Raw genomic sequence first — 20,730 nt, 5'->3', positions numbered from 1 at the left:
TGGCTATTATATTTTGGTTTGGAGTGCATTTCTTTACCTTAAAAAAACCCTAGATAAACAAAAAGCATATGTTATAACAACTGGAATATATTTCAGTGCAAGAGCTAAATTATATTTTTAAAAATCATGCTATTACTAGCTCTTGGTAGAAAAGAGGTTGCTAAACAACCCATTGGGGAAGTTCATCCTTTAAACATTGTTAAGAATTGGATGGTTGGAACAGAGTACGCAGTAATAATGGGGAAATTAAAAGAACCATGGAAGAAGGAGAAGGGAAGTAAACAAATATACTATTTTATTGGTGGATATTTTATTGTTTAAAATGTATAACTGAAAATTTTAATAAAAATGAAAAAGAAAGAATTGGAATGAAAGATTTAACATTTTTTTTACATAAACTTTAGATATGTAGTAAAACATAATAAACTGAACTGACTAGATTAAGTTTCTTAGTATATCTATGCATTCTGAAACAGAAAAGAATTTAGACTGCATTTCCTGGGTTGTTATTTTACTGTTAACATATTAAAATTTGCACTTAACTCTGCTGGGAATTTTTTTGAAAGTTTCCCTAAGGTTACAAATGTGATTCTCTTAACTGTGCTTTGATTTTTACCTTTTGAGAACTCAGCAACGTTTATTTTGTTTTTCTTAAAACAATTTTTTTTGGGCTGTGTACCACTGAGGAGATTGTGCTATACCCCAGAGATGGCTCTGTTTCAAGCCTAAATTGATTTCTGGGGAAATTTGTTTGTACCTAAAGGCTTCATACTCCTATGATAGCAATTGTGATTGTGCTAAATTTTATTAACATTTAACTTTTCAATTAGAAACAAAAACCCCACTCAGACTGTATGATTGATTATTTCTGTGGAACATAAGATGATAAGAAGAGCCTGCTGGACCAGGCCAATAACCTGTCTAGTCCAGCAATCTGATTTCACAGTGACCAGCCAGATGCCTGTAGGAAACCCACAAGCAGGATTCAAGCACAGGACTACTCTCCCCTTCTGTGGGTTTCCAGCAACTGATATTCAGAAGCATTGTTGCCTGCAGCTGTGGCGCCAGAGCCTAGCAATTGTGGCCTGATAGCCCTCTCCTCTAGGGTTGCCAGACTCAATAGTGGACAGGACTTCTGTGCCTTTAATTGCCCCGCTCTCTTTTGAGTCTGGAAACCTAAAAGAGAAACCAGCAGACCCTTTGCTTGGAAATTAAACAAAGGGTCTGCTGGCTTCTCTTTAAGGTTTCCAGACCCAAAAGAGAGCAGGGAAATTAAAGGCACAGAAGCCCTGTCCACTATTGAGTCTGGCAACCCTATTCTCCTCCTTGAAAATGATGTCTGTATGTCTGTGTCCCCAGCATCATTAGCAGGTGGGATCAGCTTCACCAGGTGGTATTGGGGGGGGGTCCTATGGGGGGCGTCATTGGGAATCTCAATCCATCTCATTAGCAGCAACACTGCCTTGGCACCCTTAGGACCTGAGCTCCTCTGGGTGACATATACAAGGTGGCCATTTCACCTTCGCCTTCCACCTTCATGAGTATTACAAGCTAGATACACTCTCTTTTAAAAAAGAGTTACTTCTTGCCAGCGGTGAGATGGGCAATGACAACCCACATAGGATCATATTTCTCCCTAAGGATAAGGAACTTATCATGGTGAGTACCAACATTCGCATTTAAAAGAAGATGTAGAAGTCACTTCCAGAATGTACATTATGTTGCCATGGAGGTGGCCTAGACAGAAGTATGTCAATCAATAAGTTCAAAAAGAACACTGAAATTTTTTTGCCATTACAGTCTTCCTGCACTTGCACCTTACATGATAGAAGCTTTTTGTCCATTGTTGTAAAAGTACTTTCAATGGACTAAGCATGTCCTAAATGTCTTGCCAAGGGTACTTTGCTTTTGGGGAAAAGAGCCTGATGCATTAAGGAAAGCAGCTGAAAAGTCAAAGCCAATAGAAGTTGTGTTTCCCGCTGTGTTTGTTCCAAGCGAAAAATCAGTGAAATTGGGTTCTATATCCAGATGGAGCTCTCTGTCTGCCTATCTGGGTCATACTTCTAAAACACTGAAAGAAAAAGGATATTTAAAAAATGCAAAATTGAAAAGGAAAAGGTGCTCTAGTGTTTACAGTAATCTATAATATATAGAGTGTCTTGGAGTTTATACTCGGGATTACATTAGCTTTCCCAGAAGACAATCAGGATGTTCAAGGGAAATGCCAAACCTTAGGTTTGGACTGTAACGTTGGGGGAGAAGGAGTGTGTTGTGATTATTATGCATGAATTTCATTTGGGATGGTAATACCCAGTTCCTGTTGCCTTTTTTTTTTTTGATAGTCTTCAGATTGGAAGACTCTGTAGAGCAGATTTTGAGGGTGTGTAAGGAGAGGAAGGAGAAGTCCTGTTCCATTAGGGGAACTGCATGGGTACATTGGATTCAACCAATAATGTTCAATAATGTTACACCAACATATTCTATTTTAATACTTTGCAAATCTTATTAGCCATGGGAGGAATTCATTGTTGCGCTGAGGTAAATGTTCTTTTAGTGCAAGCATTTCAGTTCAACAGAACATTCCCTTCTTTCCTCCCCCTGCACACTGTTCTGTAGGTTCTTCCAACTCCCCCAGTGCTATATTTGAGAGACATGGGAGAAGCCATGTTTCACTAGCAGAAATCCTTGTGCATGCTTCTGCTAACAGGACTAATAAATCAATGGCCTCATATGTTTACCGGGCTCTTTGGCATTTCAACCACAAAGCAGCCGAGACAACTGCAAGCAGTTCCATTGGTGGTGGGGGTGGGGAATCCAAACATGGTTGGTAGTATAATATCTTTATAAGGACTATTTTAAAAAGTAGTGCAATCACTTTCAACTGTTGCAGAACTCTTCATCAGGCTTCACACAAAGAAATAAGGGGAAAGGAAGGAGAAGGGGGAAATAATGTTGCTCGGTAGAGGGCATGACCAGAAGCACTTTCTGCAATGCATTACAGCTGTTGAGGACGTTGATGGGCAATTAAAAAGTTATTTGTAGACAAATTAAGTTGATTGTGCCCAGAGTGAAAGATCAGAAGTTGTCCCTGTATTATTAAATGGAACATATGGGCTCCAGACAGTTTTTGTTCCTTTTACAGAATTTTAACTGCAGGTATGATTACAATCAGTGGGTGGCATGTAACAGAAGGACTTGAGGATCATTCTATAGATTGCTAAGAGTGATTTGGGTGTCCTTCAATTTTTACGAGGAATGTGATCATGCTGCAGTAAATTTCCCCCTCAGATGTAATACTAACTACTACTGGAAACTTCTCTCTTTCTTTCTTTCTCTCTCTCTCTCCATCTTTTATTTTAGGGACATAAAGCCTGATAACATCTTGCTGGATGAACAGGGTAAGAGCCAATTGTTTCTTACTATAATAGTATCCTCACACATGCAAACCTGTAGCAAAATACTGTCTCCTAGGTGAGCAGTGCAGGCTTTAGGAAGCCACCATGTCACTTGGAGATGGAAAACAGGCTGAGGCAAATAATAATAATAATCTTACCTTAGCTCTGTGCTTCTGTTGAATTAAGGCAAGAATGACAGATAACTCTACAGCAAGCCAGGTTAACTATAAATTTTCTTCATCTGCATCTTGTGACCCAGCTTTTAACTAGAATGATGGCCTCATTCAGAGGTTCCTCTTGCATGCTATACCATTCTTCTGTCATGTGCCAGGAGAGGAGTTTGAAAACATCCACTTTTAGTTTTGAATGAACCACAGTTCACCATTATGTCTGAACATGGGGAAACTCTCACAAAGGTTAGTTCAAACTTGCCAGGATCAATTGCTGACTTCAGGATCTGGTTTGTTATTCATAGTAGGAATCAATCACAGTTTCTCTGAGTGAGAAACTATGATTTATTCAAAACCAAAAGCGGAACCTTTTTATTTCCGTTTTTCCCTTGTGCATGATGGATTCAAGCAGGGGCCAAAGCTCAGTGGTTGAATATATGCTTTGCATTCTAAAGGTCTGGGATACAATTCCTCATATCCCCAACTAAATGGACCATGTAGCAGGTGATGGGAAAGGCCTGTATTTGAGGTTTTAGAGCGCTGCAGCCAGTCAGAGTAAGCAATACTAACTAGATGGACAAATAATTTGACCCATTGTGTCACCTTCCTGTCTTTCTAGGGAAGGGGAACAGGGACTCAGTGAACATGAAGCTCACTATGGCATGGAGTCATACATTTATTTACTTATTGACAGCATTGATATGCTGCCCCATGCATAACCAAGTTTCTCTGGCTTAGCGCTTTGTCTGAACCAGACTGATAAATTTATCACGAACAACAATCATGTTTTCCTCCGTAGAATAAGGTTTTAATTTTGGATGCTTTTGAAGGAGACCTGCTGTGGCTCAGTGTTTCAGACGCACCGCAGTGCAACATAGCTGTGCAATCAGAGATAACGGGAAATGTGTTTGGAGAGGACTATAGGTGCGTTTGGGATGCTGAGCTGCAGAGCATTTCCTCCTTGCTTGCTCTCCTCCCCCCCCCCCACAGGAATGTGCAAAAGTTTTATGCAGCCTGTTTGAAGGCAAGTTTCCTTTTTAAACACTCCCACCCTATGCAGGTTCACTGCAGTTTCGTTCCAGTAGGCATGAGATCACTGGGTCATGGATGCATTTTTCACATGAAAACCATTTATGCCAGGGATGAGGCACCTGGAATCCTTCAAAGGTTGTCAATTCAAACTCATATCCACCATAGACATCACGGCCAATGGCCAGGGATGATGGCAGTTGGAGCCCAGCAACATCCATGCTTTAGGTGCTTCTGAAGAGGTTCCTCAAGAGCACTTTCCCTGTCATGCTGCTCTCACACCATTTAAAAACACAGTAAATTCCCTGCTTTGCCTCCACAAGGTGTGGATATTGTGTGAGCTATTCTCTGCTGTTTCCCAGAATAGTCCACTCCGTGGTAGACTGAGGCACTCTGAGAAGGCGTGGAATGGGCAATGTTCTGATAACTTTACATTAAGAAACAATTCAAGAGGAGGAACTTGCACTTCCATTGATGTTAATATGTGTCTAAATGCTATAATTTTTGGAGCATGGGCAGATATTACAGCCATAGGCTTGGGCTCAAGGAAGACAGTTGAAAAGAACTGCTTCAGAGGCTTTTCAATTTTTGATGCATTTGGGACAGCATCAGAATTCTATTTGGAATTGTCTTTTCTCTACGTGCCCTTGAAATCCATGCCCTTCTGACTATTTCCTCTTTGCAATTTCTCTGTGTGTTTCTCCAACCATGGCAGGAGAGTTGTGTGGTTCCACTCAAGCGTGCAAAGAGCCTCTTACCTATAGTTCAATTTTGCTCTTGGTTTCCCCCTCAGCCATTGTTTTTTGCAGCATCTCTATCTATATTTAGACCACTAAGATTGTGCTTGTTTTCCAGTCACTTGCTCTCTCCTTGGGAATGGTCGTTCAAACGCAAGCTCAATCTGTTGCACCTTTGCTACATTTATGCCAAACTGTGGGTGCTTCCAGACTGTCTCTATTTTTGGGTGGGATTCAGTCTCCCCCTGGCAAATTCAGGTTGCATAATTGAGGCTGATTTGGAGCTCTTGTGAAACAAGCGCACTTCTCCAAAATATTGGATTATATATATATATATATTTGCAACATGGAAGGTGATGGAAAAACACACTGGAAAGTGTGGAATGACACTTCCTTTGATGCAGCACCATCTGAACACCCACAAATAAATACGAATGGATGCTCCCTCCCTCCCCCCCTCTCTCTTTTTAAAATCATCTAATGTCCCTGCAAGCAAATCAGGCTGAATGTTCATTAATCAGATTGTGTGAAAGCACTCTGTGTGAGAAAGAGGTTATGTTAGGGCTGACTTCAATGGGCAGGATCAGCTGGACGGAGGCAGGTGGTTTTTTGGGGGGTGTGTGTGTAGAAAAAATGGTGTTGGTACTCACTACGAAGTTGTTACAGTAATTGCCACACTTTTAACATTTGGGGGGAAGGTTCTGGCACTGCATATCCTTGAGTACCCCCAGAAAAAAGGGGGAGTTCATAGCTTTCCCTTTCACTTGGTGGGGGGACGACTTAATTTTGGTTGGTAAACATTTTTTAAAGTCTCATACCATTATACCGAATGTCCACAATTTAATGATTGTTGACATTTACATCTGCATGCTGGTAATTCCAGATAAATTTCGTTACTATCTAAATATACATATATACATATATTTTAGTCCATATATGTATACATATATTTTATATTTTAACTGTGCTTCACTGATGAAATATCTCTTTAAGTTTTTCACCATTAAAAAAATTAGTCAGGGATTGTCAGCATTCACAAATGAATATCATGTTTTCAAACATTTCTTTAACATGCACAACACCTTGCGTTTTTTCATACTGTTTTGGTAGTTTAATGTTAACAGCATTTTTATTTAGGTTTTTTAAAAGGTTTTTTTAATCAGCTCTAGAGTCTAAAACCAAATTGGATCCACAATTATTTATGGTGCTGCTCAGAAAATTATATTCACATCTTATGTGTGGTAGTAACTACACCAAGCTTCTTCTCAAAATACTAAAAGTTAAGATATTTCTGTGTGAGGTGTTCCTCATAACACGCTTTTTTAATAGTTCAGTTTTACAGTTTACTGTTCCAATTACTTCTGCTTTTTAAGAAACCTGGGGTTGTATTTCAAGAATTAACTTCTGACAAACAAGACAGCCAAAATGCCATCTCCCTGCTTCTTTCCCAAAGAATATCAAAGGTTGAATAAAAATAATGGCATCTATAATTCATTATTTTATTAATGCAATTTCCCGCAGGGAAACGAGAGCAATAGAGAGGAAATGAAGAGTGATGCAAGGATGGAATATTGCCTTGGCCTTTCACTGCCTCCTCTCTTAAGAGTTCTCTGAGGAGTCATTTTGGGATTGCCTTTTCTTTTCTCTTTTTCACTCTACAGCCACAAGGAAGGGGGCACCACAGTGTCTGATTCTCTAAGATTGTTCAGGCTATGCATGTGCCGCTTGCCAAATCAATTGCTGGGGAGGGGGCGCATGTCAGATGTACTCTGACACCATAATTCATGGTTTTCTCATACTGGAAGTGATAGACTCTGAGGGAGAATAGCCCTTAAAGCATTCTCCCCGCCTGCTGAGATTATGCTTCTAATGCAGCCTTTCTCAACCTTGGATCCCCAGATGTTGTTGGACTACAACTCCCATCATCCCTGACCACTGGTTCCTGCCAGCTGGGGGTGGTGGGAGTTGTAGTCCAACAACATCTGAGGACCCAAGGTTGAGAAAGGCTGTTCTAATGCAAAAAAGGCATCAGCAGCACCAAGTGGGTACATTTGCTCACCCAAAAAACTTCATTGTGGTTGGTAGAGAACCATAGCAGAATGTGCTGTCCGACCATCTTTGAGCAGTTTGCAGGTACTGAAGTATGCTTGAGGTGATCATGGGAAACATTCCCCTGTAGGAATCACTTCTTCTACTGCCACAATTTATTTATAAGTCCCATTTTCACTCTTCCGTTGAGCAAATAGAGTACTCATTTGCTTCAGCTGGGGCGAGATTTTGGCTTTGATTTCTGATCAGCAGTGCCACGGACGCGAACCTCCGAGCCTAGGGATTTACTGTGTTGCTTTTATTATAGCACCTTGCCAGCTCAACAGCCAGGGTACTTTTTATATTTCCTCCTGGGCTGTTCGGTAAGGGAGTTGATAGGTGTTGGCTTGTGAATCACATTGCACTTTCCTGCATTGGGGCCTCAGTGTTTAACAGGAAAAGTTGCAGGGAAGAGAGCAAATTCAAAGGACATAGTGCAAATGATTGATACTCTTTGCTCCCTGTTTCCTTGTAATTATATATAGTAAAATGAATAGCCATGAGAATGGAATGTTATGTAGATGTGAGATGCTCATGTAAAAAATGGTTTCTTTACCTCTCCCTTAGGACATGTGCATGTCACAGACTTCAATATTGCCACCGTGATAACAAAAGACACTCAGGTCACCACTATTGCTGGCACTAAACCATATATGGGTGAGTAGCTAAAAATTAAGGCACAGTTTACTTCTGTTGGTAATACCTTTGTTCTAGGGTTGTGCTCTGAGCATTTTAATTCTAATTTTGTGCAGGTATTAAAGCAGTTTTGCTTCTTCTTCTTCTTTTTAAGAAGCAAAGGGCAGCTTAGAATAGACTCCATCCAGCCAGACACATGGAACCAGCAAACTGGTCCCACCTCTTCCAACTCCAGCAGAACGGTCCATCTCATTGCTGCCTATGTGCCTAAAATCTTAAGAGTGTAGGGCAAAATTGCATGATTGGTTCTTGGGTTTTTATGTGAGAGATGTATGCTTCAGTTCGGTGGGCAGGCCCTAGAGTGATGATAAAAGGTGGCCCAGCCCATTGGGAGAAGCCTTTGAAATATCATCTGAACTAGCCTCCAAACTATAAATGAATATACAGAATATTGATGCATCATCCTCAAATGACTGGCACCCCCTCCCCTGTTTTTGGCTACCAAGAAATATAATGAACTTATTACATACTCTTTGAGAATTTAACAAGTGCTCACTTCCAGGAATTGTCTGTTTAACTTGGCTGTTTGAGGTAGTGGGTTTTGTGTGTTGGTACCCTCCCTTTGATCACTTATTTCATATGGTTGTATTTTTCCCATGTTTGTTTTAATTTTGAATGCTTGTTTATTATTACACTTATATACCACTTTTCCTCCAAAGAGCTCAAAATGGTGCACATGGTTTCCCCTCTTGCCTTCTCACAACGACCTTGCTAAGGTCACACTAAGGTCACACTTGCTAAGGTTAGGCTAAGAGACTGTGTGTGGCCCAAAGAACTTTACAGCTGAGTGGGGATTTGAATCCTGGTCTCCCAAGTCCAAGCTTAAGGGGCCACGGTCTTCCACTTCAGGAGGGCACCATTTCTATGGGTCAGACACCAGAGTTAGCATCTCCCCTCCCAGCACTTAAGCAGAAGTTAGGCCACTTCCATTTAACAATATTAAATGATGTTTTGGTGGCTATAATGCATGCATCTGCTCAGCAGCTACAAGCATTTTATCTGTGATCAAGGGGGAAAAGGAGAGGTACTTTCATGCATAGATAGATAGATAGATCAAACAGTCAGCCAAAGTGTGACCTGGAAATTGTGATTCATAAGTGTAAAAACTTGTACAGAACCAGAGAACGTAAGCATGATGAGTCAGTTCCCCAGTGCTCCGTGGATTTGTGCAGTGACCTTCTGAACCTCAAGAACATGGCAGAAGTCTCCCAGCTCATTTTCTTGATGGTAGTTTTGGTTAGGTGACAAAAGCAAAAGGATGCCATACCGCCTTCATCTTCTCTTTTAGAGGACAATGAGAACATTCACAGAAGAAGGGGCAGACTTTTGTGCTTATACTGCCCCCCCCCCCCAATTCTCATTCCAAATATTGCTTAAGTTTCTCCCCACACCCAAAAATACATTGTTTGAAAATACTTTTTTGCCTTCTGCATTTGTTTGTATACCAGTATTTGCTGGGGATATTTGTATTCTGCGATTGATCGCAATGGGTCGTGATCCAAATACAAATGACAATAAATCATTTTTAAAAATCATAAACCATAAAGCCAGTTTAAACAGTAGAAGCAGGTGCAAGGAAGCTCAGAGTGGGCTACTCGCCCCAAGTCAATTAACTCATTAAATACTCATTAAATACACTAAAAATGCTTGGAAATGAATATCCTCCACACTTCCAAAGGGAAAGCATTCTCTGTAAGAGCCTGCTTATGATGGTTGAATAGAATTCTTAATCTTGCAGTGAACTTGGTTGCAATTGTTATAAATATGGTCAAAATTCAAAACGTGTTCAGCAAAAATGGCTCTTTGATTAACAGATTATTATGGAAGTATGGGAGGGAAGAAGTACATTGGCAGTCTATGGATATAACTTTTTAGATGCATGTGCACCAGACGAGAGATGCATTTGTTTCTTGCTCAGAGATCTAACTTCTCTAGAAGGCAAAACCTAAAGAACTCGTGTACATGTTTGTTGACAGATGTTTAAAGCTGTATCTCTCCGAAAGGCAAAATATTGACTCCTTCTGATAAATAAAGTGTCAGGGCTGAGCCATAAGCAGCTGTAAGAGGGGAACGGGGAGCTAATGACTGAGTCAGAGAAACTGATTCAAGGGACCAGGATAGGACTCAGAGCTCCCGTAAATGTCACCCCAAAACACACCAGAGCCAGAGATCTGATTATTGTAATCATCATGTTTATTGGTAGGTGTCAGGGGATTGTTGCGGCTACTCTCGAGTAAAGACGCTCCAGTCCGTTCTGTCTTTTAAGGTTTTATTATGCATATTATTTACAGTGCAGAGATAGCAGAAAACATGACCTCCCAGTCACTCGCAGAATCCGGCAATGGCGCCCTTCTGCTCCGGGGCCAGCATAATAGCTTGGGCACCCTGAAACGCCGCCCTCTAGCCCTATGTTTGGGCTCGCACCTCAATTTGGGTGCCGGAAACTGCTGAGCTCCCTGTTCCCCTTGTTGGCTGGGGCAGTGCCTGGGCTCTGGAACATCGCTGAGCCTTTCCTTCTCCATTTGTTGGCTGGAGCAGTGCAAGGGCTCTGATGTCTCGCTGAGCCTTCCCTCCTCCATTTCGCTTCCTCCTGACCCGCTGCTACTGCTCTTGCTGGGTGAAGTGCTGGTCAGGATGATGGGGGGGAGGTTCCCTGTAGGGACTCTCCCTGACAGTAGGCTACATTTCCATGAGATTATACCCAAAGCGGTTCAAAAAAATCAAATGAACAGCGATAACATTTTTTAAAAATTTACGTAAATTATTTTTAAAAATAAGAACAATTGCAGCTAATCATACTGTCAGTATAAGTAAAGCACCATTTAAAAATAACCCATTCAGTAGTGGATAAAACAATACAAATAAACTAACCTTATTTAACAGCTTAAAACTGAAGAGGAGGCAGACTAAATCCTAATACAGTACAGAAATAAAAATAGTTGTTGATGTCCCATTTTCACAAGGCATTCCACAAGGCTTAGGCACGCACATTAGACAGAAGCTTTTCTCCCAGCTCCCATTTCTTTTAGTTCATTTCCCGTAGCTCACTGTTGCCCAGGCAAATCAGGAAGCCCTTCTTGACTAGGTGGGCCCAGTAGCCAGCCAGCCATGGCCCCCAAAGTGCCTGTCTCTATTTGGACATTTGGAATATATGCTCACACCAATGGAAGCAAAGGCAATAATTTTGCTGTAAGATTCCTAACGAAAGCAAATAACAACTTTCTCTTTTTCCCCAGCACCCGAGATGTTCAGTTCTATAAAACCCATTGGCTATTCCTATGCTGTTGACTGGTGGTCATTAGGCATTACAGCCTATGAACTTCTGAGAGGCCGGGTACTGTACTGTTCATTTATATACTTTATTGCTCTATACATCCATTAATCCATTGTTTTCAGGTTGTCCAGCTCTCAAGCTCTGTGTCCATTTTTATGATAGACTCATTAAAATTCCAGAGAGAATCACTACTGTTTTAAAAAAGGAATTATCTTACTGATAAATATGAATTTCTGATATAGCAGCTGCTATAAAATATACCATGAGTTCAGCAGGAACAAATGTAGAAAGATATTTTACAATTGCAGAATGATCCTGCGGTTTGAGGAAGAAATGGACCGCTGTGTGTGAATTACTAATCCAACACATTTCATGTTCCAGCTTGTCTTGCTGCTGCTGGTCTGGATGACAACATATTTCCAAAATGTTTTCTGGGAGTCTTTAGAAGTTAGGTCAAACCAGTAGGCAGAATGGAAACTTTATCGCAATGGATACACCTAAAAGTGTTTTTAAATAAATAAATAAATAAATAAATAAATAAATAAATAAAACTTTGTGATCAGTATGTCGCATTGCTAACATATAGAATATTAGCATCAATTTTGTGATAAACTAAGCGTGAACAGTCCCATTGATTGCAGCCCTGGAGATACATAGGCAAGTGAAGGTGTGGGAGGAGCACATGCTTAGCTGGAGACGTTAATAATATTTTTGCTGCAGCCGATCACCTTGCACCACCTACAAGCTGCTCAGCAGAGTAATAGCTGCAGTTTAAAAAAAAGCGCATTTTGCTGCACATGAGCTTCATCTGTGACTATCCAAGATTGCAGCCTTCTGTTTGATTTCAACCTTAAAAAAAAAGCAGGAAAAGGCTTCTGTTTTGTTTTGCTCTTGTTAAATAATTGTATTTATACCAGTTGGATCTTTTGGTAAAGTAAGCAGGGCAGAAATAATTTAAACCTCTGCTTAAAATTGCTTCTTTAAAAAGTCTCATAGTTTTAAATTTTAATTATTTTTAATTTAATTAGTTTTAATTAAGGCTACCTTAGATTTTTTTAATCCAAAACAGCTCTTCTAAAGCATCCAAAATGTTACGTCATTTAAGTCACAACTGCATGTTGGTGGGGGAATGAAGTAGCCCAAGTTTAGATATCATTTCAGTCCCCACTTTGTTTCTGGGGAAAACAAGAAAGGCAATCTTGTGTTAAAATATGTATACATGCAGCTGAAGATAGATATGTTTTATTTGTGAATGTGCTGCTGGCTGGACAGAATTGTATATTTGTATTCAGTCGTTTCCACCACCCATTTAGATTTAGTTAAATATATAAGCTATGCATGTGGTTGCTGCTAATAAGAATCTAAACAGCGATTGAAAAATCAGTTCCTTACACTGCTGCGCTTTACTTCACATGTACTTTGCCTTTTCAGTTGCATGTTTTCTTCCACATGCCTGGGGCCTGTATGTCTCCCAAAGTCAGTGTTCCCTAAAGCGGTCTACATTTTTTAGGGTTAGATATTTGCTTCTCACTCTCCTGTTATACATGGGCATTTTTCAATAACCACTTGCTAAGGTTGTCAGCAAGAGTGAAAAGCCCTGAATCCAACATTCAGGTATTGGTGACCTGGAAAGCAGTAATGCGTTCTAAAGCTTGCTTTATTGGATTTCTACTCTGCCCAAAGGAGTCCTTTGACATAGCAGGAAATTAAAACATTCATGCCTTGTTACCATACACTACAGTCATGGTGAAGTATTCCTCCATCTTCCCTGTAAAGAAAAAAAAAATACTGTAGAGTTAAATCTTATGAATAGAAGTTGCTTATAATAATTCAGAAATGTTATTGTATCTAAATCTTTCCTGGAACCCTGGCAGACTTCTTGCCCATCATGTATCACCTTTGAAGATCTGTACTAGTCATGGCTGAATGTTCTGGCAAATGGGACATAGGTAAAAATCCAGAGGACGAGAGGGTTGTTCCCAACAGTCCTTATGTATCTCCCCATGCCGGGAGTCTTAACTGAGCTGCACAGGAGAGGCAGGCAGGAATGCAGGTTGTACTCCAGCCTGAACCCAGAAATGTGCTAGTTTTGCTACCTGCTTTTGCACTTGGGTGATTTTTGTCTTCTGATATCGGTTTTTAATCTGCTACAGTTAAGAGATTTAGATGTGTCTTAGGTAATTTTATTATTTGTGATATTTTTATAGATTCTTTTTAACATTTTGGTAGTTGCCTTCAGAAGGGCATCCTCTTTCTATACAGAAAATACTAACCATAGCTGTCCAGGAGTCACATATATTCCCACCGTCTGTGCTACTTAAGGTGGCTGTGCTGTAAGTTAGCTGCCCATGATCTCTACGGACTGTTTGAAACTGCCCTCCATAGTTTAACTCACTCTTTCCAGAGGCTATAAGGTCAGCCACTTTTGTTTTCATGAGATGTTTGGCAAACCATGGTTTGTCGTTAGCTTAGTGCATCATGGTTTGTTAGCACAAAACGCAGCGTGTTCCTGGGTTATCCTCATTGTAGTGGGAGGAGCAAAGTGGGAGTCCCCTGGATGTCTCTTGTCAGCTTGCACTTCATGCAAGTGTGACTTACCAAACCATCCTTTTATGGCTTAGCATGATATGCAAACATGGTCAATGTCTGTTTCTTATTCTGCTGGTTCTGTTGCCTCAAAGGAGATAAAAGTGAAAGCTTACCTCAATGGCAGTTAAGCTCCGACTCCAGACATAAACAGGATAATGCAATCTTTAAATGTTTCAGGGAATATTGAAAGAATGTTGTTTTCTGTTTTTTAAAAACAGCAGTAAATTGATTTCCTCTGCACTCAGGCTGTCCTAGTGAAACGCTGGTTGGATGACAGTGCAAAGCCTTGATCCCTTCCCTTACATTTTGCTTTTCCAATGTAGCTTTGTTGTTGCTGCTGCTGCCCTCTCCTGCACTGATCTATTTACTTCAATTGAATTAGGCTCCCCAGTGACTGTAGTTCAATGGTTCAATTGAGAAGAACAGCAGGGCGAGATGGAGGAGAGATGTGGGTGGGAACAGGAAGAATGTGGGCTTGGAAAAAATCAGCACAATGACTACCTGATCAGAGGTCATCTACTTAGAAAAGATCTAAAAAAAAATAATGTAGTTTTTGCAGCTGCTGGATGAGGGATTTGTTTCAAAATTTATTTGCTCCCCACCCCCTTTTCTTCTTCACAGAGGCCATATCACATTCGCTCTAGTACTGCTGCAAACGAAATTGCCCACATCTTCAAGACAGCCACAGTTATGTATCCTGCTGCTTGGTCAAAGGATATGGTGTCCTTAATCCAAAAGGTAAGTGGGACATATTTTTAGAAGAGGGCTGACTTCAGTAAAGAGAAGGGTACTTGCTTTAGAACAGGTGTGGGGAACCCCAGCCCCCCACAATGTTGCTGAACTACTATTACCATCATTCCTGGCCATTGTTGTTGTTGTTTAGTCATTTAGTCGTGTCCGACTCTTCATGACCCCATGGTCCAGAGCACGCCAGGCACTCCTGTTTTGCACTGCCTCCCGCAGTTTGGTCAGACTCATGTTGATGGCTTCGAGAGCACTGTCGTCCTCTGCCGTCCCCTTCTCCTTGTGCCCTCCATCTTTCCCAACATCAGGGTCTTTTCTAGGCAGTCTTCTCTCTTCCCATGAGGTGGCCAAAGTATTGGAGCCTCAGCTTCACGATCTGTCCTTCCAGTGAGCACTCAGGGCTGATTTCCTTCAGAATGGATAGGTTTGATCTTCTTGCAGTCCATGGGACTCTCAAGAGTCTCCTCCAGCACCATAATTCAAAAGCATCAATTCTTCGGTGATCATCCTTCTTTATGGTCCAGCTCTCACTTCCATACATCACTGCTGGGAAAACCATAGCTTTAACTATACAGACCTTTGTCGGCAGGGTGATGTCTCTGCTTTTTAAGATGCTGCCCAATTCCCTTCAAAGTCTGGTAAAGAATCCCTGATAGATGACTGTCACAGTGGCCGGAGTGGACTACTTCAGAGTAACGACGCTACGCAGCTCTGCATTTTTATTCTTTTATTGGTGCTGCGTATTTACAGTGCTGAAGTCATGCTATTTACACGGAGTGATGTGGTCAGTCGGTTTCAGAACCTCCAAGTGACTTTTGGCGCGTCTTTCCCCAGCACAAAAGTCTTGGAAGCCCCATCCTCTTTCCCCTCCTCTTCCGGCGTAATTCTGGAGTTGGGGGGATGGGTCTCCCCCCCTTACTTCCCCCTTCCTGTCCCACCTGGGACCCTGGCTCCGCTACCTTGCCTGAGCCTCGGACCCGACTTCCTGCTTCCCCACTGGAATCGGAGCTCCCTCTGCTTCCCCCTGTGGTCGGTGATGGGCTTGAACTCAGGAGGGGAGGGACTTCGCGATATCCCCTGTCCCTCACATCCACCCCCCTTCCAAGCTCCCCTTCTCCCCTCCCCAGGTCCCCCCCAGGTGTCGGTGACGACTGGAAGCCTAAGAACTCAGTGCTTTCCGAGCCCGTTGGTGTGAACACCTCCCCCCAGTCCTGCGAGGCTCCCCCTTCCGCCTGGGAGGACTGGAATCCCAAAAATTCCGTGGCGTCCGAGCTGGTGGGGGAAAAAATGTGCTGCCAATCTGCTTCTGCCTCTGACTGTGTGGATCTCGGTGACACCCATATCTCGTCTCCCGAGTCCTCAAACTCTGCTTCCCAGCGCCATGGTGAGCTGCTCTCCCGTGCCTCCTCCTCCTCCCCCTCCCTTTCCATGTGCCAGGGCTTGGGTCTGTGGGGATAGAGGGCGTGAAATTCTTCCACCAAGAATTCCTCCTGTATCTGAGTGGCTGGGACCCATTCATTCTGGGACGGTGGAGCATCCTCCCATGCCATGAGGTACTCCAGGCCCCCCACCCCTCTCCGTGAATCAAGGATGGCCGTGGCCTCATTGAGTTGCTCCCTGCCTCCCCTCTCCCCCCCTCCCTCGGGGGTTTGTTCGCTGTCTCGGAGCCTGCTGCTTTCCCTGTACGGCGACAGCAGCGATCTATGAAACACTGGATGCACCCTCATATCCTCTGGCAGTGCCAGCCTGTATGCCACCGGGTTGACCTGTTGCGTGACCGTGAAGGGGCCCAGCCGTCTGGGTGCCAGCTTTTTGCACCTCCCTCTGGTGGGAAGGCCCTCCGAGGACAACCAAACCTTGTCCCCCACCCTGATGACCTCCCCTAGTCGCCTGTGGCGATCCGCCCCCTTTTTGTACGCTTCCTTGGCCCTCTCCAAGTGTTCTCTGAGCTGCTGGTGCACCGTCTCCAGTTCCTCTGCCCAATCCTCAGCCTGTGGGCCCTCCTCCTCCTCCTCCCCCTCCCTCTCTGGGAAAGATCTGAGGTCGCGCCCGTAATTGGCCTTAAAGGGCGACACCCCTGTGGAGACGTGCACTGCATTGTTGTAGGCAAATTCTGCCAGTGGCAGGCGATCCACCCAGTCCGTTTGCCGCTGGCTGACGTAGCATCTCAGGTACTGCTGCAGAATGGCGTTGACCCTCTCCGCCTGTCCATTGGTCTGCGGGTGTCTAGCCGTCGACAAGCTGACCTCCACCTGCAGGAGGTTCATGAGCCGCCGCCAGAACCTGGAAACAAATTGGCGGCCACGATCCGAAATAACCCTTAAAGGTAATCCATGCAGTCTGAATACGTGATCAACAAACAGTTTGGCTGTCTCTTCTGCAGAGACCGCCCTGGCACACGGTATAAAGTGGCACATTTTGGACATGAGGTCCACCACCACCAACACTGCGGTCTTGCCCCTGGAAGAAGGCAGATCTGTGATGAAGTCCATGGACACCACTTCCCACGGCCTGTGTGGTGTGGCTAAGGGCTCCAGCAATCCTGCTGGCGCTGCTCTGACCACCTTTGCCCGCTGGCAGGTGTCACAGCCCCGTACATAGTCTCGAACATCTTCCCTCACCCCTGGCCACCAGAAGTGTCTCATGACTAGGTGCGCGGTTTTGTCCCTTCCAAAATGACCCGCCGTTGGGTTGTCGTGCATCTGCTTGAGGACCGTACGTCGAAGCTGGGTGGTGGGCAGGTACAGTGCACCCTTGTAGAAAAGCAGCCCCCTGCGTTCTGCAAAGTCCTTTGCCTGCTCCCTCCCCCCTCTCAGTTCTCTGAAGATGCGGTTGGCAAATTCATCCGCTGCCGTCAGTGCTGTGAGTTCTGCCTCGCTCACCACTGCTGCTCCGCAGGACCATGCTGACGGGGGGAAAATGTGCCTTGGTGCTGGTGGCGCCTCCTCCTCCATGTACTCTGGCTTGCGGGAGAGGGCATCCGCCCTGACATTCTGCTCCCCCGGGATGTAGTGTATGGAGAAGTTGAAGTTCGAGAAGAACTCTGCCCACCGTATCTGCCGCTGGTTGAGCACCCTGGCCGTTCTCCAGAACTCCAGGTTCTTGTGGTCTGTGCACACCTGGATGGGGTGCTTGGCGCCCACCAGGAAGTGTCTCCAATGTTTGAACGCAGCGTGGATCGCAAGAAGTTCTTTGTCAAACACCGTGTAGTTGCGCTCGGGCTGTGTCAACTTCCTGGAGAAGAAGGCACAGGGTCTCCACTCCCTGTTGGCGTCCAGTTGCAACAAAATGGCGCCCACAGCTTTCTCAGAAGCATCTGTCTCAATGCGTAGGGGCGCGTCCTGGACCACGTGGAACAGGTTCTGGTCCGAGGCGAACACCCTCTTGAGGCTTTCGAACGCTGCTTGCGCCTCTGGTGTCCACCTGAACTTCTGCTTGCCTCTCAGGCAGTCAGTGATGGGAGCCGTAACGCGAGAGAAGTTCTTGATGAACTTCCTGTAGAAGTTGGCGAAGCCTAGTAGGCGTTGGGCATCTTTGCGCGTCCTGGGGCTGTGCCAGTCCAGGATGGCCTGCACCTTGTCCTTGTCCATCGCCAGCCCCTTGTCTGACAGCTTGTAGCCCAGGAAGTCCACCTCCTTGGTGTGAAACTTGCACTTCTCCAGCTTCACATACAGGTGGTTCTCCTTCAGGCGCTGCAACACTTCCCTGACATCTTTCACATGCTGCACTGGGTCATTGGAATAGATAAGGATGTCATCTAGGAAGACCAAGCAGTTCTTGAAGAGTAGGGACCCCAGGACGTGGTGCATGAAGGCCTGGAAGCATGCTGAGCCCCCTTGCAACCCGAAGGGCATCACCAGATATTCAAAAGAGCCCAGAGGCGTGAACATCGTGGTCTTCCACTCATCGCCTTCCCGGATCCTGATCAAGTTGTACGCCCCTCTTAGGTCTAGCTTGGTGAAAATCTTGCCCCTGCGTGCCGCTGTCAGAAGATCATCCACTCTGGGCATGGGGAAAGCCACTGGCTCTGTCACCGAATTCAGCCGTCTAAAATCCACCACCAGACGGCGCTGTTGCGTGTCTTTCTTGTCCACCCAGAAGACCGGGCTGCCCCCTGCTGCCTTGCTTTCTCTGATGAACCCCCGCTTGAGGTTCTTGTCGATGAAAGCGCGCAGATCCTCCAGTTCCTGGTCTGACATGGCGTACAGCTTGGCTGGGGGTATAGTTGCCCCGGGCACCAGGTTGATCTGGCAGTCAAAAGGCCTGTGTGGGGGTAGGTGGTCGGACTCCGCTTCGCTGAAGACCTCCTGCAGGTCCCAGTACGGCTTGGGTATCGCCTCACCCCCTTTGACGTGCATGGTGGCCACCGTGGCTATCGGAGGCCCCTCCCCTGGTTGGTGCTGCATGCAATGTTCCAGGCAAAAGTCCGATCCAAAAGTGATGCATCTCTGGTGCCAACTGATGGAGGGGTCGTGGCGCGCCAGCCAGCTCATGCCCAAGACGATGGGGGGGTCTGAGATGGTGGTGACGTTGAATGCCAGTGTCTCTGAGTGCCTTCCCACCGTCATTCTCATGGGGGGGGTTTGATGAGTGATGGCCCCCCCCAGCAGCTCTCTGCCGTCAATGGTTGCCACGTGAAGGGGAAAATCCAGCTGCAGAAGCTGGATCTGGTGCTCTTCTGCAAAGTTTCTCGAGAAGAAGTTCGCTGAGGCACCACTGTCAATTAAGGCAAGGACTGTCAGGGGATAGCCATTTGGGAGCGTTAGCGTGACTTCTAGAACCACTCCTGCTCTGGGAGGGGTGGGCTGGCTCTGCTCCTCTCTGTGCGGGTGGGCGGGCTGGGGCGGTTCTCTGCTGACTGTGCCTGGCTGCTGCCCCTTGTCTCCTGCAGCCAGGCTTTCCCGTTTCCCTGCTGTGGTGCTGCGTCAGTGGGGGAGGGCACCACCGTTCCCGCCCTTCCTTGCCACTCCCTGCGATGTGGGCAGTCTCTGACGAGATGCTGGGGGGAGTTGCAGAGAAAGCAATTCCCGCCCTTTCCCTCCTTGCGTCTTGGCGCCGCTGGGGTTTGAAAAGCCCGCGCGCGCGCGCTATCAATCTGCATGGGTTCCTGGTCCTGGCTGGCCCCAGGCGTGGCTTGAAAGGGTTGTTGGGGGAGTGGTTTCTCCTGCGACCGTGGGAACCAAGCCCGCTTTGCACGCGTTGCTTGTTTGTCGCTCCACCGGGATTCCTGTCTCACCCCCACCGCCAGAGCCGCTTTGCTCAGCTGATCCATATCACTGGGCTTTGGACCTCTCGAGAGCTCATCCTTCACGTCCTCATGCAACCCCAAGTAGAACGCCGCTTGCATTGGGGGTGACCCTAATTCCCACCCCAATCTGTGCACCAGCATGGTGAATTTCGCCCAGTACGCGCGAACTGTCATATTTCCTTGGCGTAAATTATGAAGTTCCTCCTTAGTCTGGTCCATATGACTATCGGACGAATACATCGTTCTCAAACCTTCTAGAAATAGTTTGACATCCTTCATGCAAGGATTCTTTGTTGCGATCAACGGTCTTAGCCATTCCCTGGCTGCCCCGGTAAGGTGCTCCACAATAAACGCTACTCTGTGCTCATCATCAGGGAACTCAGCGTGGTGTAGCTCAAGAGCATACACCATCTCAGTCTCAAAGCCCTGATATTCCTTCGGGTCTCCATTGAACTTGCTCACTAGGGTCCCGGCTCTCCTTCCTGGCAGCACTTGGACTTGGGGTGCCCCTCCCGCCTTGTTTTTCTCTGCATCCAGCTTGTTTTGGAGGTCTACCGCCACCGCCCTTAATTCCTGCTCTCTTTCCTGTAGTGCTCTCACCTGTTCCGCCAGTTGTAGCCGGTCGTCCTGGACCTTCTTAGTCTCTTCTTTAGCTGCCTTCAATTCCCCCTGCGCCTGCAGCGACAGCTGCTGCAGTTCTTGCTGGGCTTGCTCCGCGATCTGCCGCCATCTCTCCGCCTCTGACACGCTCATCCCGGCA

General features: G+C 45.2%; 1 protein-coding gene across 4 annotated transcripts in view; it reads left to right on the top strand.

Moving 5' to 3' along the window:
* The window catches only part of STK32A (serine/threonine kinase 32A), an 83,893-nt gene that overhangs the window by 47,685 nt on the left and 15,478 nt on the right, over positions 1-20,730 (top strand). For all 4 annotated transcript variants that reach the window (XM_035105324.3, XM_088661851.1, XM_035105322.2 and 1 more), the window contains exons 6-9: positions 3,361-3,398; positions 7,987-8,076; positions 11,352-11,449; positions 14,600-14,716. In XM_035105324.3, coding sequence (XP_034961215.1) covers positions 3,361-3,398; positions 7,987-8,076; positions 11,352-11,449; positions 14,600-14,716 — 343 coding nt within the window. The remainder of the gene's footprint in view (positions 1-3,360; positions 3,399-7,986; positions 8,077-11,351; positions 11,450-14,599; positions 14,717-20,730) is intronic.

The sequence above is a fragment of the Zootoca vivipara genome, chromosome 2 (assembly GCF_965207765.1).
Source record: "Zootoca vivipara chromosome 2, rZooViv2.hap1.1, whole genome shotgun sequence".
In the NCBI taxonomy this organism is placed as follows: Eukaryota; Metazoa; Chordata; class Lepidosauria; order Squamata; family Lacertidae; genus Zootoca; species Zootoca vivipara.
The sequence above is the reverse complement of the archived record's forward strand: the minus strand, read 5'-3'. Positions and strand labels throughout refer to the sequence as shown.